At 40.4% G+C, this 26960-nt stretch overlaps 3 protein-coding genes across 5 annotated transcripts in view; all 3 read right to left on the bottom strand.

Annotated features, from left to right (window-relative positions):
• Nucleotides 1–357: 357 nt before the first annotated feature.
• snx6 (sorting nexin 6) lies at nucleotides 358–15310 on the bottom strand. Its single transcript, XM_018734804.2, has 14 exons — nucleotides 14990–15310; nucleotides 14783–14833; nucleotides 12581–12685; nucleotides 11818–11928; nucleotides 7518–7639; nucleotides 7206–7329; nucleotides 6746–6841; nucleotides 6404–6509; nucleotides 4775–4850; nucleotides 4092–4131; nucleotides 3723–3809; nucleotides 3207–3366; nucleotides 1335–1420; nucleotides 358–1233 (listed from the first exon to the last, which is right to left on the bottom strand). Exons 1-14 carry the CDS (start codon nucleotides 14993–14995, stop codon nucleotides 1180–1182), a joined length of 1224 nt encoding a protein of 407 aa, XP_018590320.1. The 5' UTR covers nucleotides 14996–15310; the 3' UTR covers nucleotides 358–1179.
• A 4146-nt stretch (nucleotides 15311–19456) lies between these two features.
• Nucleotides 19457–22996, bottom strand: cfl2 (cofilin 2 (muscle)). Its single transcript, XM_018734657.2, has 4 exons — nucleotides 22789–22996; nucleotides 21297–21604; nucleotides 21067–21143; nucleotides 19457–20605 (listed from the first exon to the last, which is right to left on the bottom strand). The coding sequence occupies exons 1-4, from the start codon at nucleotides 22789–22791 to the stop codon at nucleotides 20493–20495; spliced, it is 501 nt and encodes a 166-aa protein (XP_018590173.1). The 5' UTR covers nucleotides 22792–22996; the 3' UTR covers nucleotides 19457–20492.
• A 560-nt stretch (nucleotides 22997–23556) lies between these two features.
• Nucleotides 23557–26960, bottom strand: part of baz1a (bromodomain adjacent to zinc finger domain, 1A) — a 29767-nt gene continuing 26363 nt past the window's right edge. For all 3 annotated transcript variants that reach the window (XM_018734815.2, XM_018734814.2, XM_018734813.2), the window contains exons 25-28: nucleotides 26003–26337; nucleotides 25273–25445; nucleotides 24455–24542; nucleotides 23557–24302 (exon numbers count right to left, since the gene is read on the bottom strand). In XM_018734815.2, coding sequence (XP_018590331.1) covers nucleotides 24118–24302; nucleotides 24455–24542; nucleotides 25273–25445; nucleotides 26003–26337 — 781 coding nt within the window. In that variant the 3' untranslated portion in view covers nucleotides 23557–24117. The remainder of the gene's footprint in view (nucleotides 24303–24454; nucleotides 24543–25272; nucleotides 25446–26002; nucleotides 26338–26960) is intronic.

Here is a 26960-nt window from a genome sequence, read left to right on the forward strand (position 1 = left end):
GGCTGATAGCTCAGGTAGCATTGGGTCAAGACATAACACAAACAGCCTTAAGTAATATTTAATTTTTATTTATGTGCCCATATATCAAAAGGAGGTGCAGCTATAGGTTAGGGGTATGATAGTAAAACATATGGTGTAATTATACCTTACAGCATCTGATCAGATGTCATTCTTGAAATATGGCCTGTAATGTAAATTGCAAATTCAAACCATCTTAGAAGAATTCAACTTATTGTTGCAGACATATATGTGGTGCACACCATTTACCTTATAGCTCCAATTAACAAGCCATGCAAAGATATACAGGTTGTAAATTGTATTTTAAAATGTTAACCAGACAAAAAAAGGTATAGGTGGCAGTAATAAAATCTTTTAATGCCAATTCCAAGATAAACAGTATAGTTTGTTATAATCAACTTGTTTCATCATTATCACCGCGTTTGTCTCGGCATTCCTCCACTTAAACTAAGGGAAGCTTTGGTCACATCGTGTGAGACAAAACATTCGTATACAGTGCACATTTAAAAAGTTTCAGGGGGGGCAAAAATTCCATTTGTTTTTACAATACTAATAGGATTAGTCTACAATTTAAGGCAAAAACACCAAAGGAATTCTTTTGTCTGGAATGGAATAACCAACAGATTTTTCCTCAAGAATGCATGAAATTGTTGACTTATTAATAATCAAAACCTGTTAATCTGATTAAGGGGTTCATTAGCAGTAGAGTAAAAACTAATACAACATGTACAAGGCTTTTAGTGACAATACACTTTAATAATAGTCACAATCAGCTCAACTGGACCAACATAACTGAGCAGCGTCACAGAAAAGATTACTGAAACTAAAGGCAAAGGTTACTCTAAGCAAAACAAAAGACAAAGGACGTGTGATACTGGTAGTGTGAATTTCACGGAAAACAATGCCTTGATGATTAAAAAGTTGATGTGATTAAATAAAGATATAGGATTTTCTTTTTGTGCTGTGTGGACTTCGGTGACATTCCACCGTGGACTTCCTTGCTCTGGGGTGGGCTCAGGGCGGTAGTGGAGGGTGTACGGTCTCTGCTAGTGGAGGCTGCAAACATCCTGTGGACAAAATGAACCCACACTCGTGCCTTCATCTTTCAAAGACGAGACCGAAATGGGGGAAGCCCTTTACAGTGGACCATCAGCCGGAGTCTTATGTGTCTCCTTTTAGAACCCCAAGGCAGCTTTGCAACAGCTGTAGATGACCCTGGAGAAAATGGAACAAAACTTTTTTTTAATAAATAAAATAAAAAGTATTATAAATGTCCTTGATTCTTCCTGATTGTTGTGGTTCAACATGGAAATCACCTTAGCATGTTTCAGTTCCAGTTCTGCAAGTTCCACCAGGTTTTTTCTGAAAGCTGCTACTCGCCTCGTCTTAAAATCTATAAGTTCTGAAGCAGGGAAATAAGAGGTATTAGACACAGTATTAACAATGAAACACTCTTTACCTCCTGAAGTAGAGCAAGAGAGGACTTCTTCAATGTGTCCACTTTTGTATTAGTGACTGTGTTCCAACAGTTTTTAGGTTTCAAAATAACGCAAGTTAAATAATAGTTTTCCATAAATCTGGCCTACTGCTTTTCTGCACTCCGCTAGCTTTGTCCAACAGTGAGAACTATGTTTTGTCATATTCAGACCACTCAGTTAAGTGGGTGGCCATTGACAATCTGGCCTTCCACTAAATCTTCTTTTATGCCTCCAGCAAACAGTTGCATAAGATCATGTACATTCAGGACAAATAACCCTGTAAGAAATCTGGACTGGGGGACAGATGTGCCTCTGTGACTTGAGATACAGGGGATATAGTGGGAGGGGGAGTTGCATGCAGTAAATGTAAACAGGTAATTACTGCTGTATAATTTTGTCCCAAAGCAAACTACTCAACCTAGGAGAAGCCAGAGGATGGAAATACAGAAATTATTTTGATGACACAAAAATAGCAGCAGTAGTTATATATCACACCGCCTAAAATATAAAATAAGTTATTTTTGCGAAAAATCATAGTGCATAAAATGCAAGCAGTAGCTGAGTTTAGGCAAGTCTTGAAAGAGTTTGGAAGTACATATGACCTAGGTCATACACTGAAACAAAGACATGCAAATGTTAAACAACGCATTTTATTACACTGGTACCTCACATTACAAATGTTTGAGTTACGAATTACTGAAGATACAAATATTTCCTTAATTTATTTATAATTATAGTTGTACTATAATACTATTAGAAACCCCCCCCCCATTTTAACTAACCACATGCTCAGTCCATTTTCTTTGCTGTGGAGCAAAAGCGTTCTGTGTTCTCACACCCAGGCATTAGTCAATAAAATGCACCCAAACAGATTAGCAGTGTGCAACCAAAGTAATTCAACTCACTTCCACAGTGTTTACAGCTCATGTCTGGTGTTCCTCTGTGATCACTACAAAGATGAGGAATGTTGCACATTTATGGAATGAATTTGTCAACAGCTGGCATTCGAGTTAAAGCAGGGATTTTTGTTTTCAGTCATTTCAAATTATTTTAACATAGTTCAAAGTTGAACAAAACTATAGTTAATCGTACAACCTCCTTATTACAGATATAGCCAAAAATTTTACAAAACCTAACCCATAAATGAACCCAGGGATATGTGTATTAAGATTTGTTGATCGTATAGATAAAGAAAGTTCAAAGCAGCCAGAACACCGGACATGGTTATGTGATGAATTTGCCAGTATTGAATGAACAAGAGGTAGTGGAGATGATGTATTACTTCAGAAAATTTGAAATCAGTTTAATCTTATTTAAGGTTAATCGTAAAGGATGATAAAAGTCTTACATATTTATTATTATAGCTTTATCTGAGGTCTTTACAGAACTTAACTGGAAAATAAATCAAGAGGCTTCTTACTGGTAAGAGTGACTTTGGTTTAAAAAATTAAGTTACGAGCAAACTTCCATTCCCAGTTGTATCCATAAAGGGAGGACCGAGAGTGCTTTTTGAAACGTTATGTTCATAAGTGCTGCTATTAATGGTCTTCTAGAAGACACTGTAGTAACATCATTCCACATCTTGTAAGACGTATAAAACCACATTAAAAGTTAGACATCAAGCATAAAGGAAGGCATAACAGCTGCTAAAGGTTCAAGCATTGTGATGTACAATGTGAAAGGCCTCTTTCTTGGGGCATGAACATTTACCTTGCTTGGCTGATTCAGAAATTTTCTCAAACTTCTGACAGCAGACTTGCTGGCTGGTTTCTGCTTGAAGGACATCTTTGTTCTTGGCCCTGGCTTTGTCTAGTGCTTTGTTTGCGTTCTCATAGTCAACCAGGGCCCTTCCCCTCCTATACAGGAGATCCTGAACAACAGCCAACAAAGTGCAATTGGCTCCAAAGACTTTAACTCTAAAAGGCTCACAGCACAATGCACTACATGTAGTCAAACTATACAGTATATTCCTGATGTGCTAAATTATTTTATAACCTTGCCAGCTACTATTGATGTAACTTCAGGCTGCAATGAAAAAATAGTTAAACCCAAGAACTGTTTGCAGTGTGTAGAATTGAATAATCTGAACAAATTGACCTGAGAACTTAAATGCTGCTACTCTACAGTCTGTGTTGTTGACCTCTGTTTTGTTGAACACATTTACTGTGCCTATATGCCAACACTAAATCACTTTAGACAAAAAAAATAAAGGGTAATTTGGTTCACCTTTGCTGCTTGAGACTCCCTGAGGTAGTACTTCAACAAGTCAGCAAGTTTCAGGTCTTCATCAGCCGCAACACGTGCCTCAATTTTCTGCAAATGAATTGAAAGTCTTAATTTCTGAAACATCTGTCAACTTGATCACAACCAATCCACTCAAAATATGCTGGTCTCTGCCTTTTGTGGTTCTAAAGACCAATTAAAGAACTGCCATCAGATTTGATTCATAATGTTATGACTACTGAAACCAAGCTTTTAAAATGCAGAATATTTTTGCATCCATCCCATCCTTCTCAAGGAGACATGCACGAGCTACCCACTGAGCTACCAAAGCTGCACCTGAAGAACAGGAAGATTAAGGAAAAGGATACTGACCCGGGTTTTCTCAAACAGCTCTGACACTTTTAGGAAAAACCTGGCAGAGGAACGAGAGAACGTGCGTGAAACCTCAGACAGAACAGTCACTTTATTCACTCAAATCTGAGTATACGAGCAGTGCCCAACCTGGTCGCAGAGAACGCAGAATACACAGGCTTCATTCTAGGGGTTTAAAGAAAGCTGGGAAATCTACAGGCAGTGCAGCCTACTCAAATCTCTAGAATACCAAACAAATTGTCAAAACTGTTGAAAACACAAGTAATCCTCAATAAATTCCATTTGGAAATATTTGCAAAAATGGATCTTCCAAGGACAAAAACTAGACAGCCCATCCCATAATGATTCATATTACAGCACTCTGGCAGCAAACATTAACAGCCTAATGTTTGCTTGGCTCTGCCTTCAGGGTACTTTGAAACCAGAACCTGTGCAAGGAGCTTGTGAGACTGCTCAGTCCTAAATACTGCTGTGTCCTCTGGTTTATGACCGTGACAAAAATGAGGTCACTGACAGTGTGAAATGAAGACCGAGGTACAAACAAACTGAAGGTAGTTGTTCTCAGTGCCAGATTTTCATACTTATGCAAGTGAAAATAGGCTAAACTTGAAAAAAAAAAAGCTGCAAACAACTACTTTTAAGAAGTCTAAAAAGACGACAAGATTTCAAAAACAGAAACATACTTGCACACATCTGTAGAGTCCTGTGTCCCTAATGTGTACAGTGTGGAGGCAATTCTATTGACATCATCTGCAATACCTATAAGACAGACCAAACATCAGATCAAACACTATGCCACAGAGGACAAAAAAAAAAAAGGAAAAGTATGTTATTTACACTGGCTCCTCATTTTACACTTCAGCTACACATTTGCAAAAATAGGAATAGTTTGCAGATGTTTTATTTTTATTGTATTTTCTTAACTTGTCTGCTTTTTAAATTTCTTCGGAGCAGAGTGGATGCGATCGGTAGTTACATGCCCGGAGAATAAGAGGAGTTCAATGTTCACAACAGGTGGTCTCTGGTGTTCTTGCTCACTGTTCATCCGTAACAAGGTACGGAACGCTGCACACGTTCGTGTGATAAATCAGTCAAAAATAGTCACTGAATGGGAGTTATTTTTATTTTCAGCAGTCAAATTATGTCATTTTAATGTAGCTCTCAGCTAATAAAAATAAGATACAATCCTACAAAATAACTAGTGAACATAAAGGGTGTGTGTATTAACCTTCTATTGATTGCGATTTGGAGATTAAAGTAGTAAAAGTGATGTGTGGGCAACACAAACTACAAAGAAACTCACATTACATTTCTTAAATTTAGCAGACCCTCCTTTCCTAACTAAGGTACAACTCAGAGTAAACAGAATGGCACTTTGCAGTATGAAGAGTTTCAGATACACACACGCAACTGTAGAAGCACAGTTTGTCTCATACTACCATGCTTTCAGGGGCACATTACATGAGTAGATGCCTGCAGAATTGACTTCCAGCCTCAGCTGTTATCACACGGAGGAGCCAGTGTGTAGTAGAGAGCTATTTATTTTTTACAATTATCACTGAATCTGAAAGATGTCGAGACAAGCGCACTTTGTGTTGCCAAATATAGCGTCATGTTGTAATACCCAGAAATCACGACACCGTGGTAGCAATCACAAACTGTGTTTTGGTCCAAAAAAAAGAAATAAAAATTAGGTGCGAGGCTATGGGCTGAACCTAAGTGCAGCTGAAGTCCTTCTGCACTAAAAATAGAAGAACATCAATAAAGAGAACTATCCGTGACTTTAGCTTTCTGGACTTAAAAGGCAACTGCAGGCAGCTCAAATCTGCATTCCTTATCCGTCTATTCCTGTGTATTATGGAACACTTTTTTGGAGAAGTGCTTTTTTGCATGTAAATGAAATTCTGAGAAAGTAATAAACGTATAATATGGTATTATACAGCAAGTGATCTAATGTACACTGAAAATTTTACAAAGTAACATAAATCTTATATCCAGGCTTTGGGAAACAAATTACAAAAACACAGAGAATCTTAACTTTTAATAAAATGTATTTTCCCCTTCTGCAACATTTTTTGGCTGGTTTTAGTTAAAAATCTGTACTTGTCTTTGTTCCAGCTTGTGCCTACAACAGGGTTAGAGAATGATAAGCATCCCTAAACACATCATAAACTTTGTTTCTGGAGTGCATGTCTGAAATTACTACAGTTATTTGTCAACCAAATAAGAGAAAAGAAAAAGCACATAATGCTGCAAGAAACAGTACAGACAGTACAGTAGAAAGGAATGCATTGTGACTACTGAAAACTTACTTTTGTGAGACCTGATCATTCTATCAGATTTGGCAGAAGCATCTTTGACGCGGTTATGGTATTCTAAAAGGAATGTCTTCTCATGCTCGAAGAAATCGTCAACATCCTGAGGGCGGGGGGACAAAAAAAAAAAAACCAAACGATGCTCAATCTACTGTGACAAAATGATTTTATTATTTCATTTTAATCTACCCATCCATCTATACACAACAAATTAACTGAAAGGCAGATACATTTGAATCAAGACAAATATATTATTCTTTCAGATACTTCTGCTGCAGTCAATAGACAAAAGTACTTAATTTTCCCAAACAGTAGCTGTTAACCACCCACAGACCTCACCTTTACTCCTGCTACCAACACACCATCTGCAGATTTCACCACATTCTTGAAGAAATCTTCCAACTTCTCCTTCTTGTTCTTACCTCGAACGCTCAGCTGTGAGCAACACACTCACCGTGAGGACAAGCAATGGCAAAGCAGGACAAATAAAGGCAAACTGAGTGGAACTCCATTCTTAATCTCCATGCCTGCACTGTTTTCCATTTGGATTCAAAAGATACCCTCGGCAGTGATAACTGGAGACACCTCATGAGGTACATACAATAACCACAATCAATACAGATCAGTTTGTCTGTGTGTGTATAGGAAGTAACATTTATTAATGAAATCGATGATTCAGTTGTAAGTGTTTTGAAACAAACAGCCTAGACTCGAGTCAAACTTAACTGCAGAACTGATGTGCACTGTACAAGTCGATAGCGCCTGAAGAAACTGCAAAGGACCAATTCCGGTCACTTACATCTTGATTGTACTCTAGAAACACGTGAAAATTCAAGTCCTTCCTCAGGACTGGGTGAGCTGCCACTCGACAAAGGAACACTTCATGCATTGCCACTGTCTTTTTGAAGATGGCCAAGTATTCCCTGAAACACAAAGGAGCAACAGGAACACTAAGACAAAGAAAAGAAAAGTTACATGTGTAAATAAACACATTTTCTGTTCATCATTTTACATCCAAAACTGAGAATTAGGTTTATTGAACTGAAACTGTTCTGCTCTTTGAGGGGTTCAGGTTAAGTGATTCCATTTTCATATTAACAGCACAACTCACGCCTCTAGTTCCTGTTTCATTTTGGTGAACTCCTCCTTGGTCATTGAACCTTCGCCTTCCCCCAGTTTCTGCAGCTTCTCTCTTGAAGCGTCAAAGTCTGGTCTGGGAGGGGCTGGGGGTATCTGGAGAAGAGCAACACATTAAGATGGGACTTTCTTTGCAAATACCAGTATGTTCTTCAGAAAAAAAGTAAAAAAACATTGAGCTGTTATGATGTACAAATTCCTACACCCTATAACAGATCAAAGAAGAGATTGATGGATGATTTACGGATGAGTGACCCATTGGAAGTAGTGTATCTAGCAGTGTAAGTGACTTACAGTGTTAAGGTTACAATTATTTACCCATTTGTACAGCTGGGTAATTGTACTGGAGCAATTTAGGGTAAGTACACTGTTCAAGGGTACTACAGCCAGAGGTGGGGATCAAACCTACAACCTTTGGAAGTTTCTTTGAAGAGTCTGCTAAATAAATAAAGTCCACCTTCTATTATAGTTACACCTCCTCCACAATATCTACAAGAGTTGATCACGTACTGCAGCCCAATCAGACTGCTATACTCCTCCACCTCTCTTCGCTTGGTGGTTCCAGGCACAAGAGGTCGAAATTCAAAAAAACAAAGGTATTCAGTTCTGGTTCCGATGTGGGGGAACGACCTCCCCCTCTCACTCAGAACTGCTGAATCTCTCTCCGAGTTTAAGAAGGGTCTCAAAACTCACCTCTTTCAGTCTCACATCTCCCTTGGCTGCCTATGCGCTTGATAAACGTGCCTGTTATCCGTTCAATAACGGGGGGAAAAAAAAAAAAAAAAAAAAAGCCTACATGCTGCTACTCGTGTGATGTATACTACTTTATATGGTGGAATGAGACAAACTGACTGTACTCCATAATCACATGTCCGCATCCAAATCTCTCTTGTTGATGTAATGCACTTTTTGTATTGTTCTCTGAGATGTAAATCGCTTTGGAGGGAAAAAAAAAAAAGTGTCTGCTAAATGAGTAAACTGGAAAAAACACTGTCACTGACTCACATTGGGCTTAATACATCATTTAGCATATGGTTACAAGTTTTAAACTTCCAATACAGTTCTGCATGACCACCCCTGCTAAATGCTGTAACCTTTACCCCTGGATTGACTTGTATTTGTATGCACTGTAGTTTCAGTATGCGGAGTGTTCAGCTGTCAGTTTAAAAATAAAAATGACACACAGTAACGGTGCTTGTGAAACTGTTCAGCTGTAGTTCCCTTCCTGAGGTGTGATCCAGCAGAAGCCTGCTACCAAACCCCTATGGTGCCCACTCTAGAAGACAAATATTGAACATGAGAATCATTAAACATGAGAGCTGTACATTTTTTCAAAGCCAAAGCGGTTCCAATACCTTGAGATACCAAGAGAAGACATCAACAACACACGGACATCTGAGACTGGATGCTATAGAACCACACCAACATCTCATCACGTATTTAAAGCCCCTGTTGGCATTGGGGAAGTGCCTGTTGATGCGGAGAGACCAAGAGAGCAACCAGAGACCACAGTTATGACGTTTGAGTCTCCGCCGCCTGTTTGCCTTTTATTCTGCCTATTCACAATCCATTTTCCAGTGTTGTGTTCTTGCAAATAAACCCAGTATTTAAAACAAACCTGGGTCCAACTGTGAGAACAGTAGGCAAGAGTCCATCTTTTACCATCTGGACCCTTAGTGCAATTTGAGTGTGTTGTGTTCCTCAGAACTGTTTCTATGTTAAATTGCTATAAATTGAGATATAAATAGCTACTGATAACAATGAGGAAGAAAAAAAACAAATAGAGCTCCCCGAATATGCAGGATCATCATTTCTTCCTCAGATAGCTCTAAAGAGGAATGGAGCAATTTATGAATATCAGATTCTTCAGCAAAACAAAATATTTTCAGTAAAAATGTGTCTCCGTGGACCACCGGAACCCCCAGTTTGCTAAGAAGGAGGCTGACGTTATCACGACCTAACCCTCCTGCCAATCACTTGATCTTCTGGTCCTCACTGAAACATGGCTCACCCCTGGAAATCCTGCTGCACCCACAGCCCTCTAGACCAGCTGTTCCTTTTCTCAAACCCCTCGTCCTTCTGCCAGCAGTGGAGGAATGGGTTTACTCATATCTCAACTGGTAATACTGGGTTATCCCTTTGCACAATTTTTCTCTCTCTTCATTTGAGTTCTGTTTCTATTGCTGCCTGAACTGCACCCTTGCTTACTCACATCTCTGCTTGGCTGACAGACCACTATCTACAACTTAGTCTTTCCTAGACTGAGGTCCTCCAACTCCCCATAGATCCATCCACCTGTTGGGAACACTATCATCAAACTGTTCACTCATTTTATCTGCTTCATCAGTCAAGAGCTAAGGTAAAAACAAGCCCCAGCAACATAAGTTGTGTTTTTCTTGAGATGTTGTTTCCATGAATCCACTGGCTTCCTGTGGTTACCCGTATCAAGTTCAACGCTCTGGTTATGGCCTACGAGACTGTCAAAGATCGTCAAAGAATCTGCACCCTGATATCTTCTGGGCCTAATCTCTTCCTACACCTCAACAATACCGCTATGGTCCCCCGCCTCTGGTTGTGTGGTAATCCCACATCCAAGTGGTCAAAAATCAAAAACCTGAAAGTTGTTGATTATGACTCAATACAGGACAGTGAGCTCCCTCTCTCCCTCAAAGCGGCTGAATCCTTTCAACATGCAAAAAGAGTCTCATAATATCTTTCATACTCACTTCTCTCCTGATATCCCAACAGCTCCATAAATTTGCATCATGCTATCTGTCATAACTACCTTTGTATTTTGCATCACAATCAATTCTGTAGACAGCTACCCAAGTCGTGCACACTGGGAAAATGGCAGCATTTCATTATTTCGACAACCACGTCTGCATCTAAAGCACTTAGCCCATTGTGACATGCACCTTTGTTTGAGCAGTTTGTCACTCTGGAGAAAGGAGCGGGTTACATGAATAAATGTAATGCAAATATGTTCACTAAATATACTGTCCTTTTTGGTTGCCATTCATAGGACAAAAATGAGGCATTAAGAACAAAAGTGAAAACAGATAAGAAAAAATTACCGTTCTCTTATTTGCAGGTTAGCTTTTAATAACCAACAATTACTAATCTTTTACCACCTTTACATTAAAACATGAGGATCTCAAATTTGAGTAAACATCTCATACACTGTCCATAATATGACTTGAAAACTGAAGAACTACAGAACAAAATCCATGCAAATTAAATGTTTTTCAGTTAAAAGCAATAATCGAATTTTATCTCATGTGTAAAGCTGAAAGCAATTTACAGTCAATCATTTCAAGCACTTTTCATTCAGACATGACAAACAATAAGCTAGCATGACAACCAGATAAATGTAAAACCTCTCGGCAAGCTCAACATGGGGACATCCTAGTTGTTTAAAGAAATCAGATCCCTTCCATTAGCGGCACAAGTTTTCTCCCGGTGGCCTATAACTCACGTCACTGTGTTCGCAACAGCCACCACTAACTGTCAAGTGAATGTTTTACGTTGCAAATGTTGCACCAGCCACTTTAGAGAATGAGAAATGTCTATATGAGGACTTGAAAATATATAACCATACTTTCACCGTCTGCTTTTTCCCAGGAAACGGAAATTAGCTGAACATTTGAAGCAATACTGACTGCAGGTAAACACACTGGTCTGGTAACTTCTACCTTATAATAACCATACTCGTTATATTCACTAATAAAGTAATCAACGGCATCTGCATTTGTGCTACGCGACAGTTTGCCATTTATTGACCTTGAGAAGCAATGCTCAAATTAGCACCAAGTCTGTGAGATCCAGCTGATCACTGAGAAGTCAACACAGGACACACAGACAAATGTCTGATGACAACTTAGCATCTTATCTGCTGCAAAATACTTTTATGACATGCCATTAAAGCCAGTACTGCTTCTTTCTGAAGCAAAAAAAAAGAGAGACTGTTTTTAGAACTTATTTTTAGAAGAAATGCTGAAAAGACAGATTTGGCACTGCAGCCTTCAAAAAAGTGAATCACTTGCAGCTTAATCAGTACAAACCATATGCATCGTGTAATTTTACATAGCTTTTGCTTTTGCATGCATTTTGACGTTTCAACACAGGAAACGTATTTTCGAAGCGTTCCAGAGAATGTATTTTCGAATGGTAACTGAAGCAGGAGGAGAACTGCTGATGGACTCAAACGCGCAACCGCCCGAGCCGTACGTAAGGCGTCGTCAAGGTGAGGGAAGAGGGACCGAGGCAGTACTCACAATGTAACCAGCGTATTCCTCGTTCTCCACAAAGGAATCGTGCAGCCAAATGAACTCCTCATGCTGTCGCACCACAGAGAACTCATTCTGCTTGAAGTTGGAAAGGGTGCTCTGCAAAACGAGAAACACACGCTTACGAGAAGAGTACGTGGCGCACGACTGGGACAGCATGTCAGCGAATTTTGTCCGAATCTCGTTACCCCTGGCATTTCAATGCAAAATTTTGACGTTTCCTTAACGTGAGTTTCGAAACCGGCGGCATTAACGCAAAAGGATGAGACTAACAACAACATATCGAGTGTTATACCGAGCTGCTGAATCTCTGCCCACATTTAAAAAGGGTCTTAAAAGATCATGTCGACGAGGTGAGTTTTAAGTTCATGAAAGGTGTAAATGTTCATGCAGTATAACTTTAAGATCATGCCGGGACCAAACCTTTACACAGCTACTCCTGTAATGTAATATAAACGTTTATATGTAACTCAAAAAAAATATTACTAGGAAGGTGATCAGGAATTGTGGATATTCTGATAAAGTTTTATGCAGATACCCGTGTGATCAACATTGGTTCATATGGCGGAAAGAAACAAACTGTACTTAGGAATCACGCATCTGCATCTTTGTCTCTCTTCCTGCTAATAGAAAATGCAGTGTGTGCATTACATGAGATCTACGTTGTTTTGGAGGAAAGCGTCTGCCAAATGAATAAATGTAAATGTATTGAGGAGGCGGAGCTAAATGACAGGAAAGGGAGGGAACTCACCTTGGTGTGAACCGTGAACTTAACTTTGTCCCTCTCGCTCAGCGCATCTGAAATGTCCACCTGTAGCGTGGCGTCGGACTGCAGGTCCACATTAACGGCCCTGGGCTGAAAGTGCAGCATTCTTATTTTAATCATATGGAAGCACAGGTACAAGTAACCAAAGACCAAATTACATGGAAAGTGAAACAGAGGGCAAACAAGGAAAAACAAAACCCAAAAGTTAATGAAGCACAAAAGCCAAAAAAAAACTGGTTTGCAAACAAACCGGGCAACGCTGCTGCACAGGACAGAATTTTAAAGTTAATATTAAGGTCTAATGCTATTTTCCTTTAACGTTACATACAATTTCATTTGGCCAGCAAATCCCTTTTGTTTATTTCTTTCAACACTGTAACTAGATGTCATACTGCAAATAAAAAGGCACTAAAGATTTCTACATATATGGCATTCATTCAACATTGAAGAATAAAATAAAATAGCCAGAATGAGTATTTAATAAATAAAATTGGGATAAATGCTGTATGAATATAAAGTTGTATAAATTGATAAATATTGGAGCTTTATTTCTCTCCTTTCCTTTTGGTTAAGAGTTCTTTTGTTTTCCTTTCCTCAGTTGCCAGGTCTCTTACTCTGTAGCTTTACTAGCTAGTATGGTTCTTATAGCCATTTTATTTATAGGCTTACTTTATATCTTCTATACCTGTTCCTGCTGTCTTTCTTGATTCTTTGTTCAGTATCACTGGGTGAGAAGAGTGCTTTGTAACAATAAATTGTTGGTACCTTAACATTGTAAGTTGCCCTGGAGAAAAGCAGCAGATAAATACAGGTGGTCCCCAATTTACGATGAGGTTACGTTCCGCGAAACCCATCGAAAGTCGAAAATGTATTTAATACACACCTCTGCGTGACAGACTAGGAGATGTGGATCACTGCCGGTGACCAGCATCGCGAGAGAGCATTGCTGCGCATATTATTTGCCCAGGAATAAATCAAAATTCAAAGTACGGGGTCTGCTGAACATCTAACGCTAGCTCACCATCGTAAAGTCCGGAAAAAAAAAAAAAAATCACAAGTCGAACCATCTCAAATCGGGGACCACTTGTAAATGTAAACGCGAAACGGCCAAAAGAGTAACTTTCTAACCACTGCAGCTGACACTCTGAATTCAAGGCGCTACATTATAATGCTCTAAGTGTACGTTGAGTTATAGAGACTACAGCTGTGCACAACAAGCCTCTTATCCCGTGTTATTCTATTTGGTACAGCTGAAGGGTTCCGTGCTCAAAGGAAACTCTGATGAACTTTGCTAAAAAAAAAAAAAAAAAAAAAAAAAAAGTATCCTGTGTTATTTTTACTTCGCTTTCTGAAATAATAAATAGCACAGGCTTGAAATGACATATCGTAAAGATATTTTGCAGCAGATAAGACACTAAGTTGTCTTCAGACACTAGTCTGTATACATCTCACTGTGAAGAGGGACCAAGTACACAAGCAGTTAGGGTTGTCCTGTCTTCCGCAGGCTGTCGGTTCGAATCCCACTCCTGGTGCAGTCATGTCCTCTGAAGGCTGTCGGTTCGAATCCCACTCCTGGTGCAGTCCTGCCTTCTGCAGGCTGTCGGTTCAAATCCCACTCCTGGTACAGTCCTGTCCTGTGTGAAGGCTGTGGGTTCAAATCCCACTCCGGGTACAGTCCTGTCCTCTGAAGGCTGTCGGTTCAAATGCCACTCCTGTACCACACCCCTGATGAGGCACTAACCCTGAAGTGATGCGGTACAAATGGCTACAATGACGAAAGGCAGAGTAACTGAACAGAATAACGGTAGCAACACCGAACACGTAACCAGTAGTCAGCTGGTTAACCTGCTCGCCCAGTGAGTGAGTCGCGGGGGGCCACCGACCAAAGGCCTATGTTGTATGTGTTCCCGCGTGTCCGAGGCGAGGGGCGCAAACACACACTGCTGCACGGGGACGTGTCACGCGACACACACATCATCATGCATACATGATATTGCACATCATGACATACAACACACGCGACGCGGGACACACGTCTGTTTCGCCGCGGGAGGACCAAGCAGAACAGGGCAACTGCTCTCCACCGCACCGAGCCGGGAAAACAAGCGCGGGAAAAGAAGAAAAGTGAGGGGAGGGCGAGAGGGGAGGAGGAGGAGGAGGAGGAAGAGGAGGACAACAACAACTTACACCTCTGTCCTCGTCGGAGAGGAAATCGGGACCGTCGTCCAGCCCTTCTTGCTGAGCAGCAGCGGCCAGAAAAGAGAGAGGAAATTGAACGTAAGCGCGGAGGTTTGCACCACCACCAGCCAGGCTTCACTACACAAACGACAGCGTCCGCGACTGCGGAGTCAGTATTAGGGCGGCGGAGTGCAAATAAACGCGGAGAACACCTACCATCATGGCTGCTGGGGAGTCGGTGTGGCGGCGCGCGGAGGCGGTCTGACGTCGAGCTCGGGCGGCGGACAAGGTGGCGCCGACGCGCACGCTTCTTGTTCGCTCTTTTCGGGCGGCCGCTGGAGACTCAACGGCGTCCGATGCGAAGCGGCGCCATCTGCTGGACTGCAGCGGAACCCGCTGGAGGGCGGACAGAGAGCGACGATGAAACGCAGTCAGGGGCTAAATGTCGCTTCAAAGTACTATAATGCATTTTTATTTTGTGTGACTTTTTCCCTTTTTTTAATTAAGAAGGAAACAGAGCTGGGTCACAACAAAATAAAGACGTGAACAATTCAGAACCTAGCAGCTGGAGTGGCTTGATGATTCATTCATTGTGGTTAGGTATTTCTTCTCTGATCCGAAGCGAAAGTCGGAGGTTCGAATCCAAGGTATTTTACCATAAAATTGCCCAGCTGTGTAAGTATCTTACTGTTGTTCTCACAGGAGATAAACATCAGCCGATTGAATGAATGTAAACGCACATAGACTTTCCCATAATGCAGCGCGCTCTCTGCGTAAATAGTTGAGTGTGCAACCGTTATTGGGACGTATAGTGACCCATTTGTTATAGGTGGGTTCTTACATGTATTTACAAAGCAGACGTTTTTGTCCAAAGCAGCTTCCAATGAACTCGATGTAGTGTTACAACTACATTTATTCACTTAACAGACACTTTGTCTAAAGCAACTTACAACGGATACTATATAGTGTTACTAGCCCACACCTTATTCACCAAGATGACTTAACACTGCTAGATACGCTATTTACAAGGGGTTACTCATTCATGCATCAGTGAAACACACTATGGGGAACCTGAACAGCATGTCTTTGGACTGTGGGAGGAAACCAGAGCACCTGGAGGAAACCCACACAAACACAGGGAGAACATGCAAACTCCACACAGACTGAGCAGGGATCAAACCCATGTTCTCTCACACCACCCAGGCACTGTGAGACAGCAGCGCTACTCACTGTGCCACCGAACCGCCCAACTAAAACAGGTGACGTGTCCCTGCAAATATCCTGTGAACACACAATGGAGTGAGGTAAATTCTGTGATTAACTTAAAGGTTTGCTCCTGAATACTAACAGCAGACAGGTAAAGCTTTGGCACTGATAGCAGTGGATCTGATCTAAGATTAATAAACCACATTATTGTCTTTCCGACACTCGGCCTGGCAGCAGCTCCAGATAACCGAAACCTGGCCTGATGTCCTTAATTGTTGGTCCACCAGGTTCCAACTTCTCTGTCCCATCAATATCAGCATCTTTTTACCTGCTCAGGAAATGCTGACTGCAGCAGGTAGGTGGAATCAGTGTAGTATCCTGGTGCTGGTCAAGATATCAGAGAATACAGTAGTAACACTTGAATTGCAGTAAAACAATACAGTGGTTAATTTCACACCCACTATGAAACACTACATTTTTACTTTGGAATTTCATACTGTATGTGATTTAATTGGCGTCTTCTAGTTAATCTGTGATTTAGTGAGAACTTCGGCAACAGAATTATATTTACCTTTATTATTTAGCAGACAGTTTTCTCCAAAGCAATGTACAATGATTATGTAGTGCTTATGTAGGTAACCCCGTTATTAAAGGTGCTTAGATACACTAGAATAAACTCCAATACAATCACATGCCCATCTGTACACCAGAGCAGTGTAACACACATAAATGCACTATGGCCCATTTATAGTCACCAGTTCACCTGAAACTCAATTCTTTGGATTATTGGAGGAAACCAGAGAATCTGGAGAAAAACCCACATACATTCTGGGAAAACATGCAGGTCTTTGTCTGTCTTGAAATACACAGCTGGTTTGGGTAGTTAGTGCTGAAGTTCATGCTTTTTGATGTTTTTTTTTATTTAGCATTTTTATTTGTTGCAGTTTTATCTGAGGTTTAACAGCACATCAAAATTTTTTATTATTAACTTATTGATTGTGACTTAGGGGTAAAAGTTGTTGGAGTTAAAAACAGAACAAGTTAAAGACTTCAAATCTCGTTTGAGGAGTCGGCATAATCTATTACTGCCGTTAATTGTGTTATTTCTATTCTCAGCATAAAATCTGGGAAATCACACATTGCACAAGTGAAGCTGTATTGCAGTAATGTACTGTACTTGGCGCTTGTGTAGGATCATCTGTGTCATATTGGTTTCCAGTGTCGTGTTCACTTTGTGTCCATTCATTTGTGCAGCGGCAGTGCAAAAATGACTGCCAAGTCCCTTTCCTCTTCCACCTAATCAACTCACAACGAACCGTTTTTTTCACTCAATGAGTACAGTAACAGCTCATTACAATAAATTGCATTCTTTGGTTATTTAAGGTTGTTGTCTATACTTATTGTTTTACTTAAATTTCATTATTGAATGTTTGTTGCTGTCTACTGGATATAAAAAAACAATTTCCAAAACGTACTCTGCCTAGAAATATACCAATTACCTCACTAAGCGTTTGATAATCAGGAAGTGATTCATGTGTTCATATCTAATCTGTCTGGTGATGTATTGCACATTTGTATTGTTTCCTGATATGTACATTGCTTTGGATAAAAGCACCTTCTAAACAAATGTTTTATATCATCCTGAAATCACGGGTTGATAGTTACACATTGGTGTTTTACAGTGTTTTAGTGATATCTGGAAAAATAGTTCTTGGATGGCTTGGGAACGCACTGTTGTTTTTCTCGTTTAAAATAATGGGAAATAGGCTTTCACTATCAATTCCATTTTCAATATCTTATGTTGTAAATCAAGGGATTGCTGAACTTTATTCGCCCCTGCAGTGAAAATGTGCAACTCAACACAAGAGAATGTTCAAGTTGTACTTTTCATTGTAATGTCTAAAAAATGTAAAAGTCCTACACTTGCCTCCTTAGATCACTTTTAATGTTTCGCTTGGTCCATGTAACTTTACACCACATTCTTCAGCAGCTCAGCTGATGCTTAGCTACACCACAAATAAAGACAAGTATCAAATTTTGCAGTTCGATATCTAAAAAACACTGAGTGACTGGATTGCATCATGTCTTTCCTTGCTGTTTACAAAAGTCTCTCTCACACACACAGATGTGATTGCTCCACATGGAGAATTACCTCTCATGAGCTACAGATGTATTGGTTAGTTTTGGTTCCACCCTGTTCTTCATCTATCCTTACTTCAAAAAAGGGGCAGTTATTAAAGGTGGGAATTCAGTCTTACATTGTTTGGTATGACAAGCTGTTGGACTATGCAATTTACATAACAATGAGGCCATTCTTTATAGGACAGTTCATAATGAGCTCTTTTCATCTTCAAAGAAATGTCAACAGTACACATCTTCAGATTAACATGCTCACAGAGGACAAATAATGAAGCTCTCTTGAGAGTAATAACTTTAATGTTTACAGTCATAGTGTTAAATGTACATAAATGATTATGAACCCTGACAAAGTATTAATCATGTTTGACCATTCATGTTGGATCCTTTATTGCTGAGTTTTTCCTGGATGCTGAACTAAATATGGCAGTATTTAAAAACAGGTTTCTCTTTAAGGCTACAGTACTTTTTCTTGCCCGTAATTCACTTTAACATACAATATTGTACGTATCTCAAATATACCATTAAGAGGAAACAATGATCAGTTTTTGTGATAGTATTACATGCTCAGTCTTAAGTGTTGACTGATAGGCTTTATGTACACAAAGGCTTTGTTCAAAATGACACCTCAGAATCTGTCTTTCCCAGAGCTCAGCTCTCTGTAGAACATTCTTTTCATCGCTGTACTTGCCACCCTTTGGGGCTTCCCTTCTGCAGTGCTCTGGAAGCACATCCAGCTTTGCCATTTGTGGACAACGATGACAAGACACAAAAGCATGTGTTGGCCATAAATAGCTCTGACCAGCAAAGGACTGCTGGCCAGGAGTAGATCAAATTCTCCACAAGGAGAAGCAGTTCCAGGCTTCTAGCACTAAAGAAAGATACAATGCGTTCATAGAAACACTTGGCCCTCTTGAAAGACACAAGCAAACTTATTTAAATAGCCAATGTTTTAATCACAACTACATTAAAGTTGTTCCTTCTTGTTAGACTCATTCCTAAATTCCTACTGAGCAAAATTAAATTAAAAGGGAAGGTGTGAACTAGCCAGTGAAATGCTGTCTAGTATTATCTTGTGATACAAGCAGCAGTAATTATCGTACCCTGTGTCAAAAATCAATGTAATTTATTTGCTGCTCATTAAGGCTGTATTAGTGTTTTTTTGTATTTATATGCATCTTTTTAAATACTATTAAAAGAAATGATAGCATTCCCATATAAAATACTGAAACAATAAAAACATGCAAAAGACTTCAACATATTTCTGCATATGGTGAGTTCATGCCAAAATAAAAAACACACAGATGTATTTCTGTCATTCAGTTTTTGCTGGTGATTTAACTATAATATTTGCTCTTGTCTCAGACTTTCTCTGACATCCATAGTTGGAGTGTATAAAGTTCTAAGTCTAAGTCAATAATTTTAGAAAGAAACAATGCATGTCATTATTCTCAGCCACAAGTTTTTTTTTATTGCAAAGTGGCAACTTTACTGATCTCAAAAAACATTATTCCACTTAAGGCTTGAATCACACAGGTAATGCCATTCTTACTGATTGTGTGGATTCTTTTTTTTTAGTGTTGCAGATCTGCAAGCATCACCTCCTTCTTATAGTCTGTGGTGTCCTGTACATTTGGATGAAAACAAGAAGGCCACATAACAGCGACACAGTTCTTTCCTTTTTCATATGCGTAACAGGAATGAAAACTGAGGTAACTTCAATTCCTATAATACACAAATACAGAAAGTCTATAGATATGTAGTTCCCTATTCCTTTTAGCTTGAAGTGTTTAAATAAAATAATTACAAAAAAGTGCTTTTGAATGCATAGTGTAAAACAATTTTCCCTGTCAAAACCCTCTGCTAACAAGACAGTTACACATAAGCGTCATGGAAAAATTCAACCAAGTGCAAACTGTTTATATTAGATATTGGCTAGCACCTGGATAGTGCACACAACTGTCAAGGCATGAGGAGAAAGCCTACTCTCCTTGCTTTGCTCTAAGCTACTCAACATTTGTCTGTATTTGTGACAAGGAATGCAAGCAATGCCTTTTTCATGTATTGGCTTCAGCATTCTTCTCTGATTGTGGCATCGTTTTCTTTTTGTTCAACAAAATGTATGACACAAATATATTCCTTGACTTTTTACATTTTTTTTCCTTTGAAACCTACCAGGAACTGATAAAGTCAACTACCGGTAGAGAATAACCGGTACGCTTTTTTAATGAGACCTTCTTTGTGTGAAAACAACACACAAAAGCGGGGGAAATCAAGCAAAACAAAATAGCAAAACCTATTCCAAAAGGATCAAATGATACTAACAGAGCTGCTAAAATGGAAGTGTCTGGGATCCATATGGCACGTGTCTTTCAGTTTACAACGGTCTCCCTTCCAACGATACCACCACATTGCCGCCCAGTTTTTCTGCCAGGGTACAGCGGTCTTGAATGTCGTCTAAACCATTGACCTGCCATTCATGTTTGATTCCTGGAAAAGAAAAAACAATAACACCCATAATTTTCCTATTCTAAACTAACAACTATCCCTTGCCAGTATGAGACATTATATCAGGCAGCCTAGATTTGTAACACAATTTGGATGTGAAGTCAAGGTTTCCACATAAACATGCTGCAGAATTCATTGTAAAGTACTGTTCTTGCCAAGAATATGAAGTAATTTCATGAGACAAAGTTCTGTACACATAGAATGAATTGCAAGTTAAACAAGGTCCAGTAAAGAAAAAATGCTGTACTCAGAATTAGTTTCAAACCACAGTCTAAGGTGTCTCTTCACCTCATATGAAAAACAAACACAAACCATTCCAAAAGAAACAGGTTTACCTCACACTTCCCAACCTATAAACAGCCCTAGATTTCATTAAGAACATTCTTGGTTTTACTAATCAAGAGACATGAGCTGCAGTTGACTCTTGAGAATAGCACGCTCACCTGTAAACTTCTTCTTGATGGCATCTTTAGAGCTGGCATATATCATTTTACTTTTCAGAGGGGCTCCTTCGGGTGCCCTATAAAATCCAACAAAGGTGGTGTAAACGAGCAGAACATTTGAACAATAAACGTGAAAAAAAAAAAAAAATCATTCATCGCTACAGTGAGAAATGTACTCAATTCAGTTTTCTGAGCCCAGCATGTATTCTCTTGCAAAAAGAGCAACATACCAAAATATAAATACCAAATCTTCTTTCTTAGATTCTCTTGTTTCATATGTGGCATCGTAAAGACCATAACGGCAGTCATTGAGAGGTAGAAGCTTCACAAAGCAGGCATAAGGGTCATCAACAGACTCTCCAATATCCCCAACGAGGATCTGCTTGCCCTCTTCCACAACAATCTTCTTTCTGTCTTCACTGAGGCAGAACAGCACTGCCTTCTTACGCTTCTTCACCTCATCGGAGGTAGAAGATTTGCGCACTTTCATGTCATTGAAGACCTTGATGACATCATCACTGACTGTGACACCAGATGCCTGCGACAAAAAGAAAAAAGGGCGTGTAAGCGTAACCTCAAGAAACTGCAATGATTATTATTCCCTATTTAAATGCATTGTCCAGTATGACTTGGGCTGCTGGGTTTTTATTTACAAGAGTACAGGGAGGCAATAATTGTCAGATGAAATACTGTTATGGAGTTGAAACAGGACTAAGACAACTGACAGATCATGCAACTAAATTAAAGCAGACAATACAGTTTCGGTGACGGGGAAAGAAACCAATGGGTCTTCTAATAATGGTGATGGAAAATCATGGGAACCTGCACCAGCAATTTCAACTTGCTGATGACTCAACAATCAAACAGGCAAAAATCACTAATCCACCATCATCAGATTTGCGAAGGGGGGGGGGCGAGCTCTGAATTACTTTCCAGTTGTTCACATTACGACATAACTAACTGTGCCGTCACACTGTGTTAGGAAACAGCCAATCGAAAAAATTGCAGCTATTCACACTGATTGTGAAAGCCACGGGTACATTTCAAGTACACGAATTGCTGAGATCTTTTCGATCGGCGCGAACAGTTTAAGTAACGCGGAGCGGATCACGTGCCTATAATAATCGGCGCACTCCCATGATTAAAAATTAAAAATATTAAAAAAAGAAAAAATATATAATATTCTCAGGTACAAACCCAGAAAAGGCAGGCGGCGTACAAGACCAAAACAAACTGAGAATCCCCCCCCAAAGGTGTCTTTTTCCGCGACGCTAAGTTCACACGCGGGCCCACGCGGGTTCGCCAGAGCAGAGGGGCACCATCCGCTCACAGCGACACACCGCTACGAAGCCGAGGCCCGTCGCACCCACTCCACTCACGCCCCTTGGGGGTTATTTTTAAAATCAAACCATCTCCGTGGATCAGCGAGTTTGTCCGAAAAAGGTTAAAGTACAGTAAACGTTAGCTCACCAACAACTGCAACTTCTCGGCTATCGGTCAGTGCGGCTAAATTTAGGTTAAAATGGCCGCCCAAACTACACAGCCGGACCTCAGGTGGAAAACCACCTAGATACCCTTGGCTTGGTTCCCTCGGAAAAATGTTTTAGTCAACGTTTACTCGTTAGCCCGCCGGACACAATCCTTACTGTCAGCAACGACAGAAGATATTTGGAGTTAAGCAGTTAAAATTGCGGCTCTAACGGGGACGGCTGCCAGCCTTACCATGTTGTCAGCTGCTCGGTGCGTCGATGTGTGCTGGCGCGCGCTCGTCCTCCACCGGCCAGTGCTGTCGGGGAATGGGAGCGTGCTCCGGGAGCGAGCGCAGGAAAGGAGCGAGAGGGTCACACGCGCAGCGACCACCGGAGCGGAGCGATGTGATTGGCGGAGAGACAAGGGCCCGCGTTCACTGTCACCAACGGCGTCCGCGCGCCGGCAGAGCTCGTGCGTGTGGGGCGCGCGCGGCCAAGGCGTCGTTAATAAGGGTCGTGCTCTACTGGGCATATCGTTACTACAACTAAATGTGACACTTTCATGAAGTTACATTTAAGCGACTTTCAACATTAAGATGTTTACTTTTTAAACCCATTTATACAGTTGGGTACTTTTACTGGAGCAATTTTAGGGTAAGTGCCTCGCAGGGGTACTACAGCTGGAGGTGGGATTCGAACCTGCAGCCTTTAAGTCCAAAGACAGTAGTTGTAAACACTACGTTACCAGCTGACATTAAACCGAACATTAAAGTTAGATACTGTATCTTTGTCAGACAAGGCGCACGAGGGGGGGAGTATCTTTCAATGCAAACAGTATTGGGATACAACAAATAAAAAGTCCAACCTCATAAACAAAGTCAATTTATTTTTACATGTATAAAAATGTACAGAGGTACAAAAAGGAGAATACAGATACAGAAAAACAAAGGAAATTCTTTCTCCCACTGAATTCATTGCTTTAAATTGTATTCTATTGCATTAACAGAACTCACTGGGAAAAATCTTTACAAAAAACAAGAAAAGCACACATTCTATAGCAATATTTTTTCATAAATACAAACGGGTCCTCAAACTCAAAAATAAATTCTCGGTTCTAAATAAATATCTACTCAATGTAAGAAAGTCACACTGAAGAAAATAAGGTTCATCTGTAGTGTTGCACTGAAACATTGGAACCTAAATAACATTGTTTTAACTATTGGGACTGAGCACTATGGAACATTTAGTTTTCCTTCAGGACACAACATTTAAAGACAGAAGTTACAGCAGAAAAAAAGTAGTCTTGTCTAGAAATGCAGCAAATATACAAATAAATGCGCTGTTTATAAAAACCGGTACCACAGTTACTTTTGTCCTGAGTGACTTTTTCACTGAAAATAACTGGATTTCAACATTTACAGTGCAGGTCTGTTCACAGCAAGCATATTCTCAAACACTGGAGGAGCACGATTGTCTCCCCACCGCTATGGAGTGGTTATAACCCTGTCCAACAACACCTTCCAGTAGGGCCCTTTCAGCTTGTGAGATTCTTGTCTTTAACAAAAAGAAAGTGGATGGCAGGTTACATTCTGGGGCGCTTTGGGGGTGAGCCTGACTGGTCGCCTTCTCGGGGACAAAGGCCGAGCTTCTGCAGCTGGGAGTGGAAGAAGGCTTGCAGACGGATGCCGGCTTTAGCCTCATTTGTGCTGCGTGGGTTGTACTCTAAACAGTTGCTGAACATTAACTCCACATCATCGATATACTCGGCTGGAAACACAAAGGGGTGGGGTGGAGGATCATACTCAAGATCGAATGGGCACAACAGAAGAGTTATTGCACGAAAGGCTAGACACACATGAAGAACACAGTTTGATCTTAATGCAAATGAGATCATCACGTAAACAGAATTAGCTACTTACAGGCTGTTTTATATTCACAGTTGTTGACTTTTTCCCTGATTATGCTCAAAGCCATAGGCTTCTTGATGATGTCGTAGTAATCTGGTACCTGGTAAATAAAGATTTTAGAAAAACCATTTTTACCACCGTTATCTACCCTTTGTGCCACAGCTGAGACCACTTCATGTAGTCGCACGTAGATACTTAGTTTGCTATTGCCATACACCTTTGGACTACACTTTACAGAACAGCAAATGACAAGTCTATTTGTATGCACAGGACACACGTGTTATCGCCTGGGCACCAATTGTGATACTGTCAGTACTATTTCTTAGTTTTATCTATTTTCACACATTATTGTACTTTTATATTTGTCTAAATGTGAAATTTACTTAATCAATATTGTTACAGCATTGCCTGTCGACCTGGACTACACTGCAATGGGTAGACATGCTGCTCTGGCTTCCTGCAATATTCTTCAGGATCAACAGTTTTCCCCACCCTCCATGTGTTGTGTGTGTGCACAGTCAGGGGATGCACATTCACATTTATTCATTTACCTGACACTTTTTTCCAAAGCAATTTACAGTAAGCTACTCCATTGTAGGTTAACCCACTTACAATTATAATTTGGTAAATAATTATTACACAAATTTACCCAATTATACAGCTGGGTAATTTTACTGGCGCAATTTAGGGTAAGTACCTTGCTCAAGGGTATGACAGCTGGAGGTGGGATTTGACCCGGTGACCTTTGGGTCCAAATGCAGCAGCTCTAACCACTACACTACCAGCTGCCCCTGTAAATTTATTTCTATGTGTGTTGGTACAAAATTTACCTGAGTCCTGGAGACCAGCTTCATGAAGGGCCAGCTGTCCTCGTGTCTGACCAGCTCCACAGTGAGCTGCTCACAGGCAGACAGTTCATGGACACCCTGGTTTCTGCCTGAACTGCGGCGGTTAGAAGAGGAAGAACTGGGGACCAGAACAACTTTAGCTTTGGGAGACATCTCTGTGGAGGAAAGCAAAGGCACCTTCATTAACAAGGAGTTCATTATAGACTCTTCCTCCTGAACTAAAAAAAAAAAAAAAAAAATCATGAAAGTACTAAGGTCAAATAGAAATAAGTTTGACATTTTGCAAGATTCTAACCTTTTTTAAAACATTCACAATCACAGTATTTGGCAGATGCTTTTCTATAAAAGGACAACTCAGATCACACAGAAGTGGATTCAAATGAAGAGCTTTAAATACAGGCATCCAGTTATCAATGCACAGCTTATCTGGTATGCTTGTCCCTCATCTTAAAAACAACTGGGACAGGAAGTCTTAACACAGATCTGTTTGTAAATCTACACACTACATCACAATCAATTGGGGTAAGTCTTTGGTAACTGCAGCAGGAAATTGGTTTTGAGCCTGCAACCTCTGAGAGCAAAGGCAACTACCCTAACCAGAACATTAGCCCCAAAGTGTCCAAGTAAGCTACACCCACTGCCTTTCTGAAATGAAAGATCTCCATTACCAAGAAAGCAAATCCATTCCTTGTAACAGAAATACTTTTCATACCTGAGGCAGGTCTCTTTTGGCGTTCGGCTTGTTTGTTCTGAGTGGAGCTGGCCTGCTGGACTGTAGGTCTGGAGCTCACAGGAGAGTCTGTAGAAAGGAGCTCCTGGTTCAGTCGAGCACTGCTCCGGCTTCCTGCTCTTGGAGGGGGTCTGCTATTTGAGGTGGTGGCTCCCTTTTTCCCTGATGATTTGGGGGTGGTTCCCTTCTTGACAGAGGGGATCTGCTTAGGGGTAGAGCGTCCTGAGTCTGTGTGCTGGGATGCTGACCTGCTGCTCACTTGTCCTCCTTTGGTGGCTGGAGGCAGCTTCACTGCAGCTCGGCCCTTCCTGGTGATTCTGGGGTAAAAAGAGACGTTATTAAGCATTACTGGAATTCAATGCCATTTTGTCTGATTTTTGTTAAATAAATAAAGCTGAGTATCACAGTGAAATTAATTAAATATCTGTGGTATGGGCTTGTGGACAGGAGGCGGGAAGGACTACTCCTCTCTCTCCACTGCTTGTCCCTGCCAAGCCAACCTGGTGACCACCAGCTGCTACTACATGAGGTCCCATCAATATGGAAATATAAGCAGCTTGTCATTCTTGGGGAGAGGCAAGAGTGAAAAAGTTAACCTCCTTCGTAGAGGACTGTTGGGTCACGGTTGGCTGTGGTTCTTTAAATCTGTGATATTTTTCTGTTATTGGTGTTTGCTCAGCGACTTTATGTTGTGCCTTAAAAGGGTTCAGTCTCATTTTGTATAGTTTCAATTTGTAAGACCCTTTTCATTTGGTGATCACATCTAACAGAAAACTGGCCACAGAGGTTATTTGCTATTTGCAAATGAAGCAGAACATTTTTTATAGATGACAAACGTAGTGTGCAACAACTAGAACTCAAAAAGATGACTAAATCCTGTTATCCAAATAGTAATCTGAAGTCCGAAAACAGATTCACCTGATAAGTTGCGACTAAATCT

Source organism: Scleropages formosus, chromosome 3 (genome assembly GCF_900964775.1).
Source record: "Scleropages formosus chromosome 3, fSclFor1.1, whole genome shotgun sequence".
Classification (NCBI taxonomy): Eukaryota; Metazoa; Chordata; class Actinopteri; order Osteoglossiformes; family Osteoglossidae; genus Scleropages; species Scleropages formosus.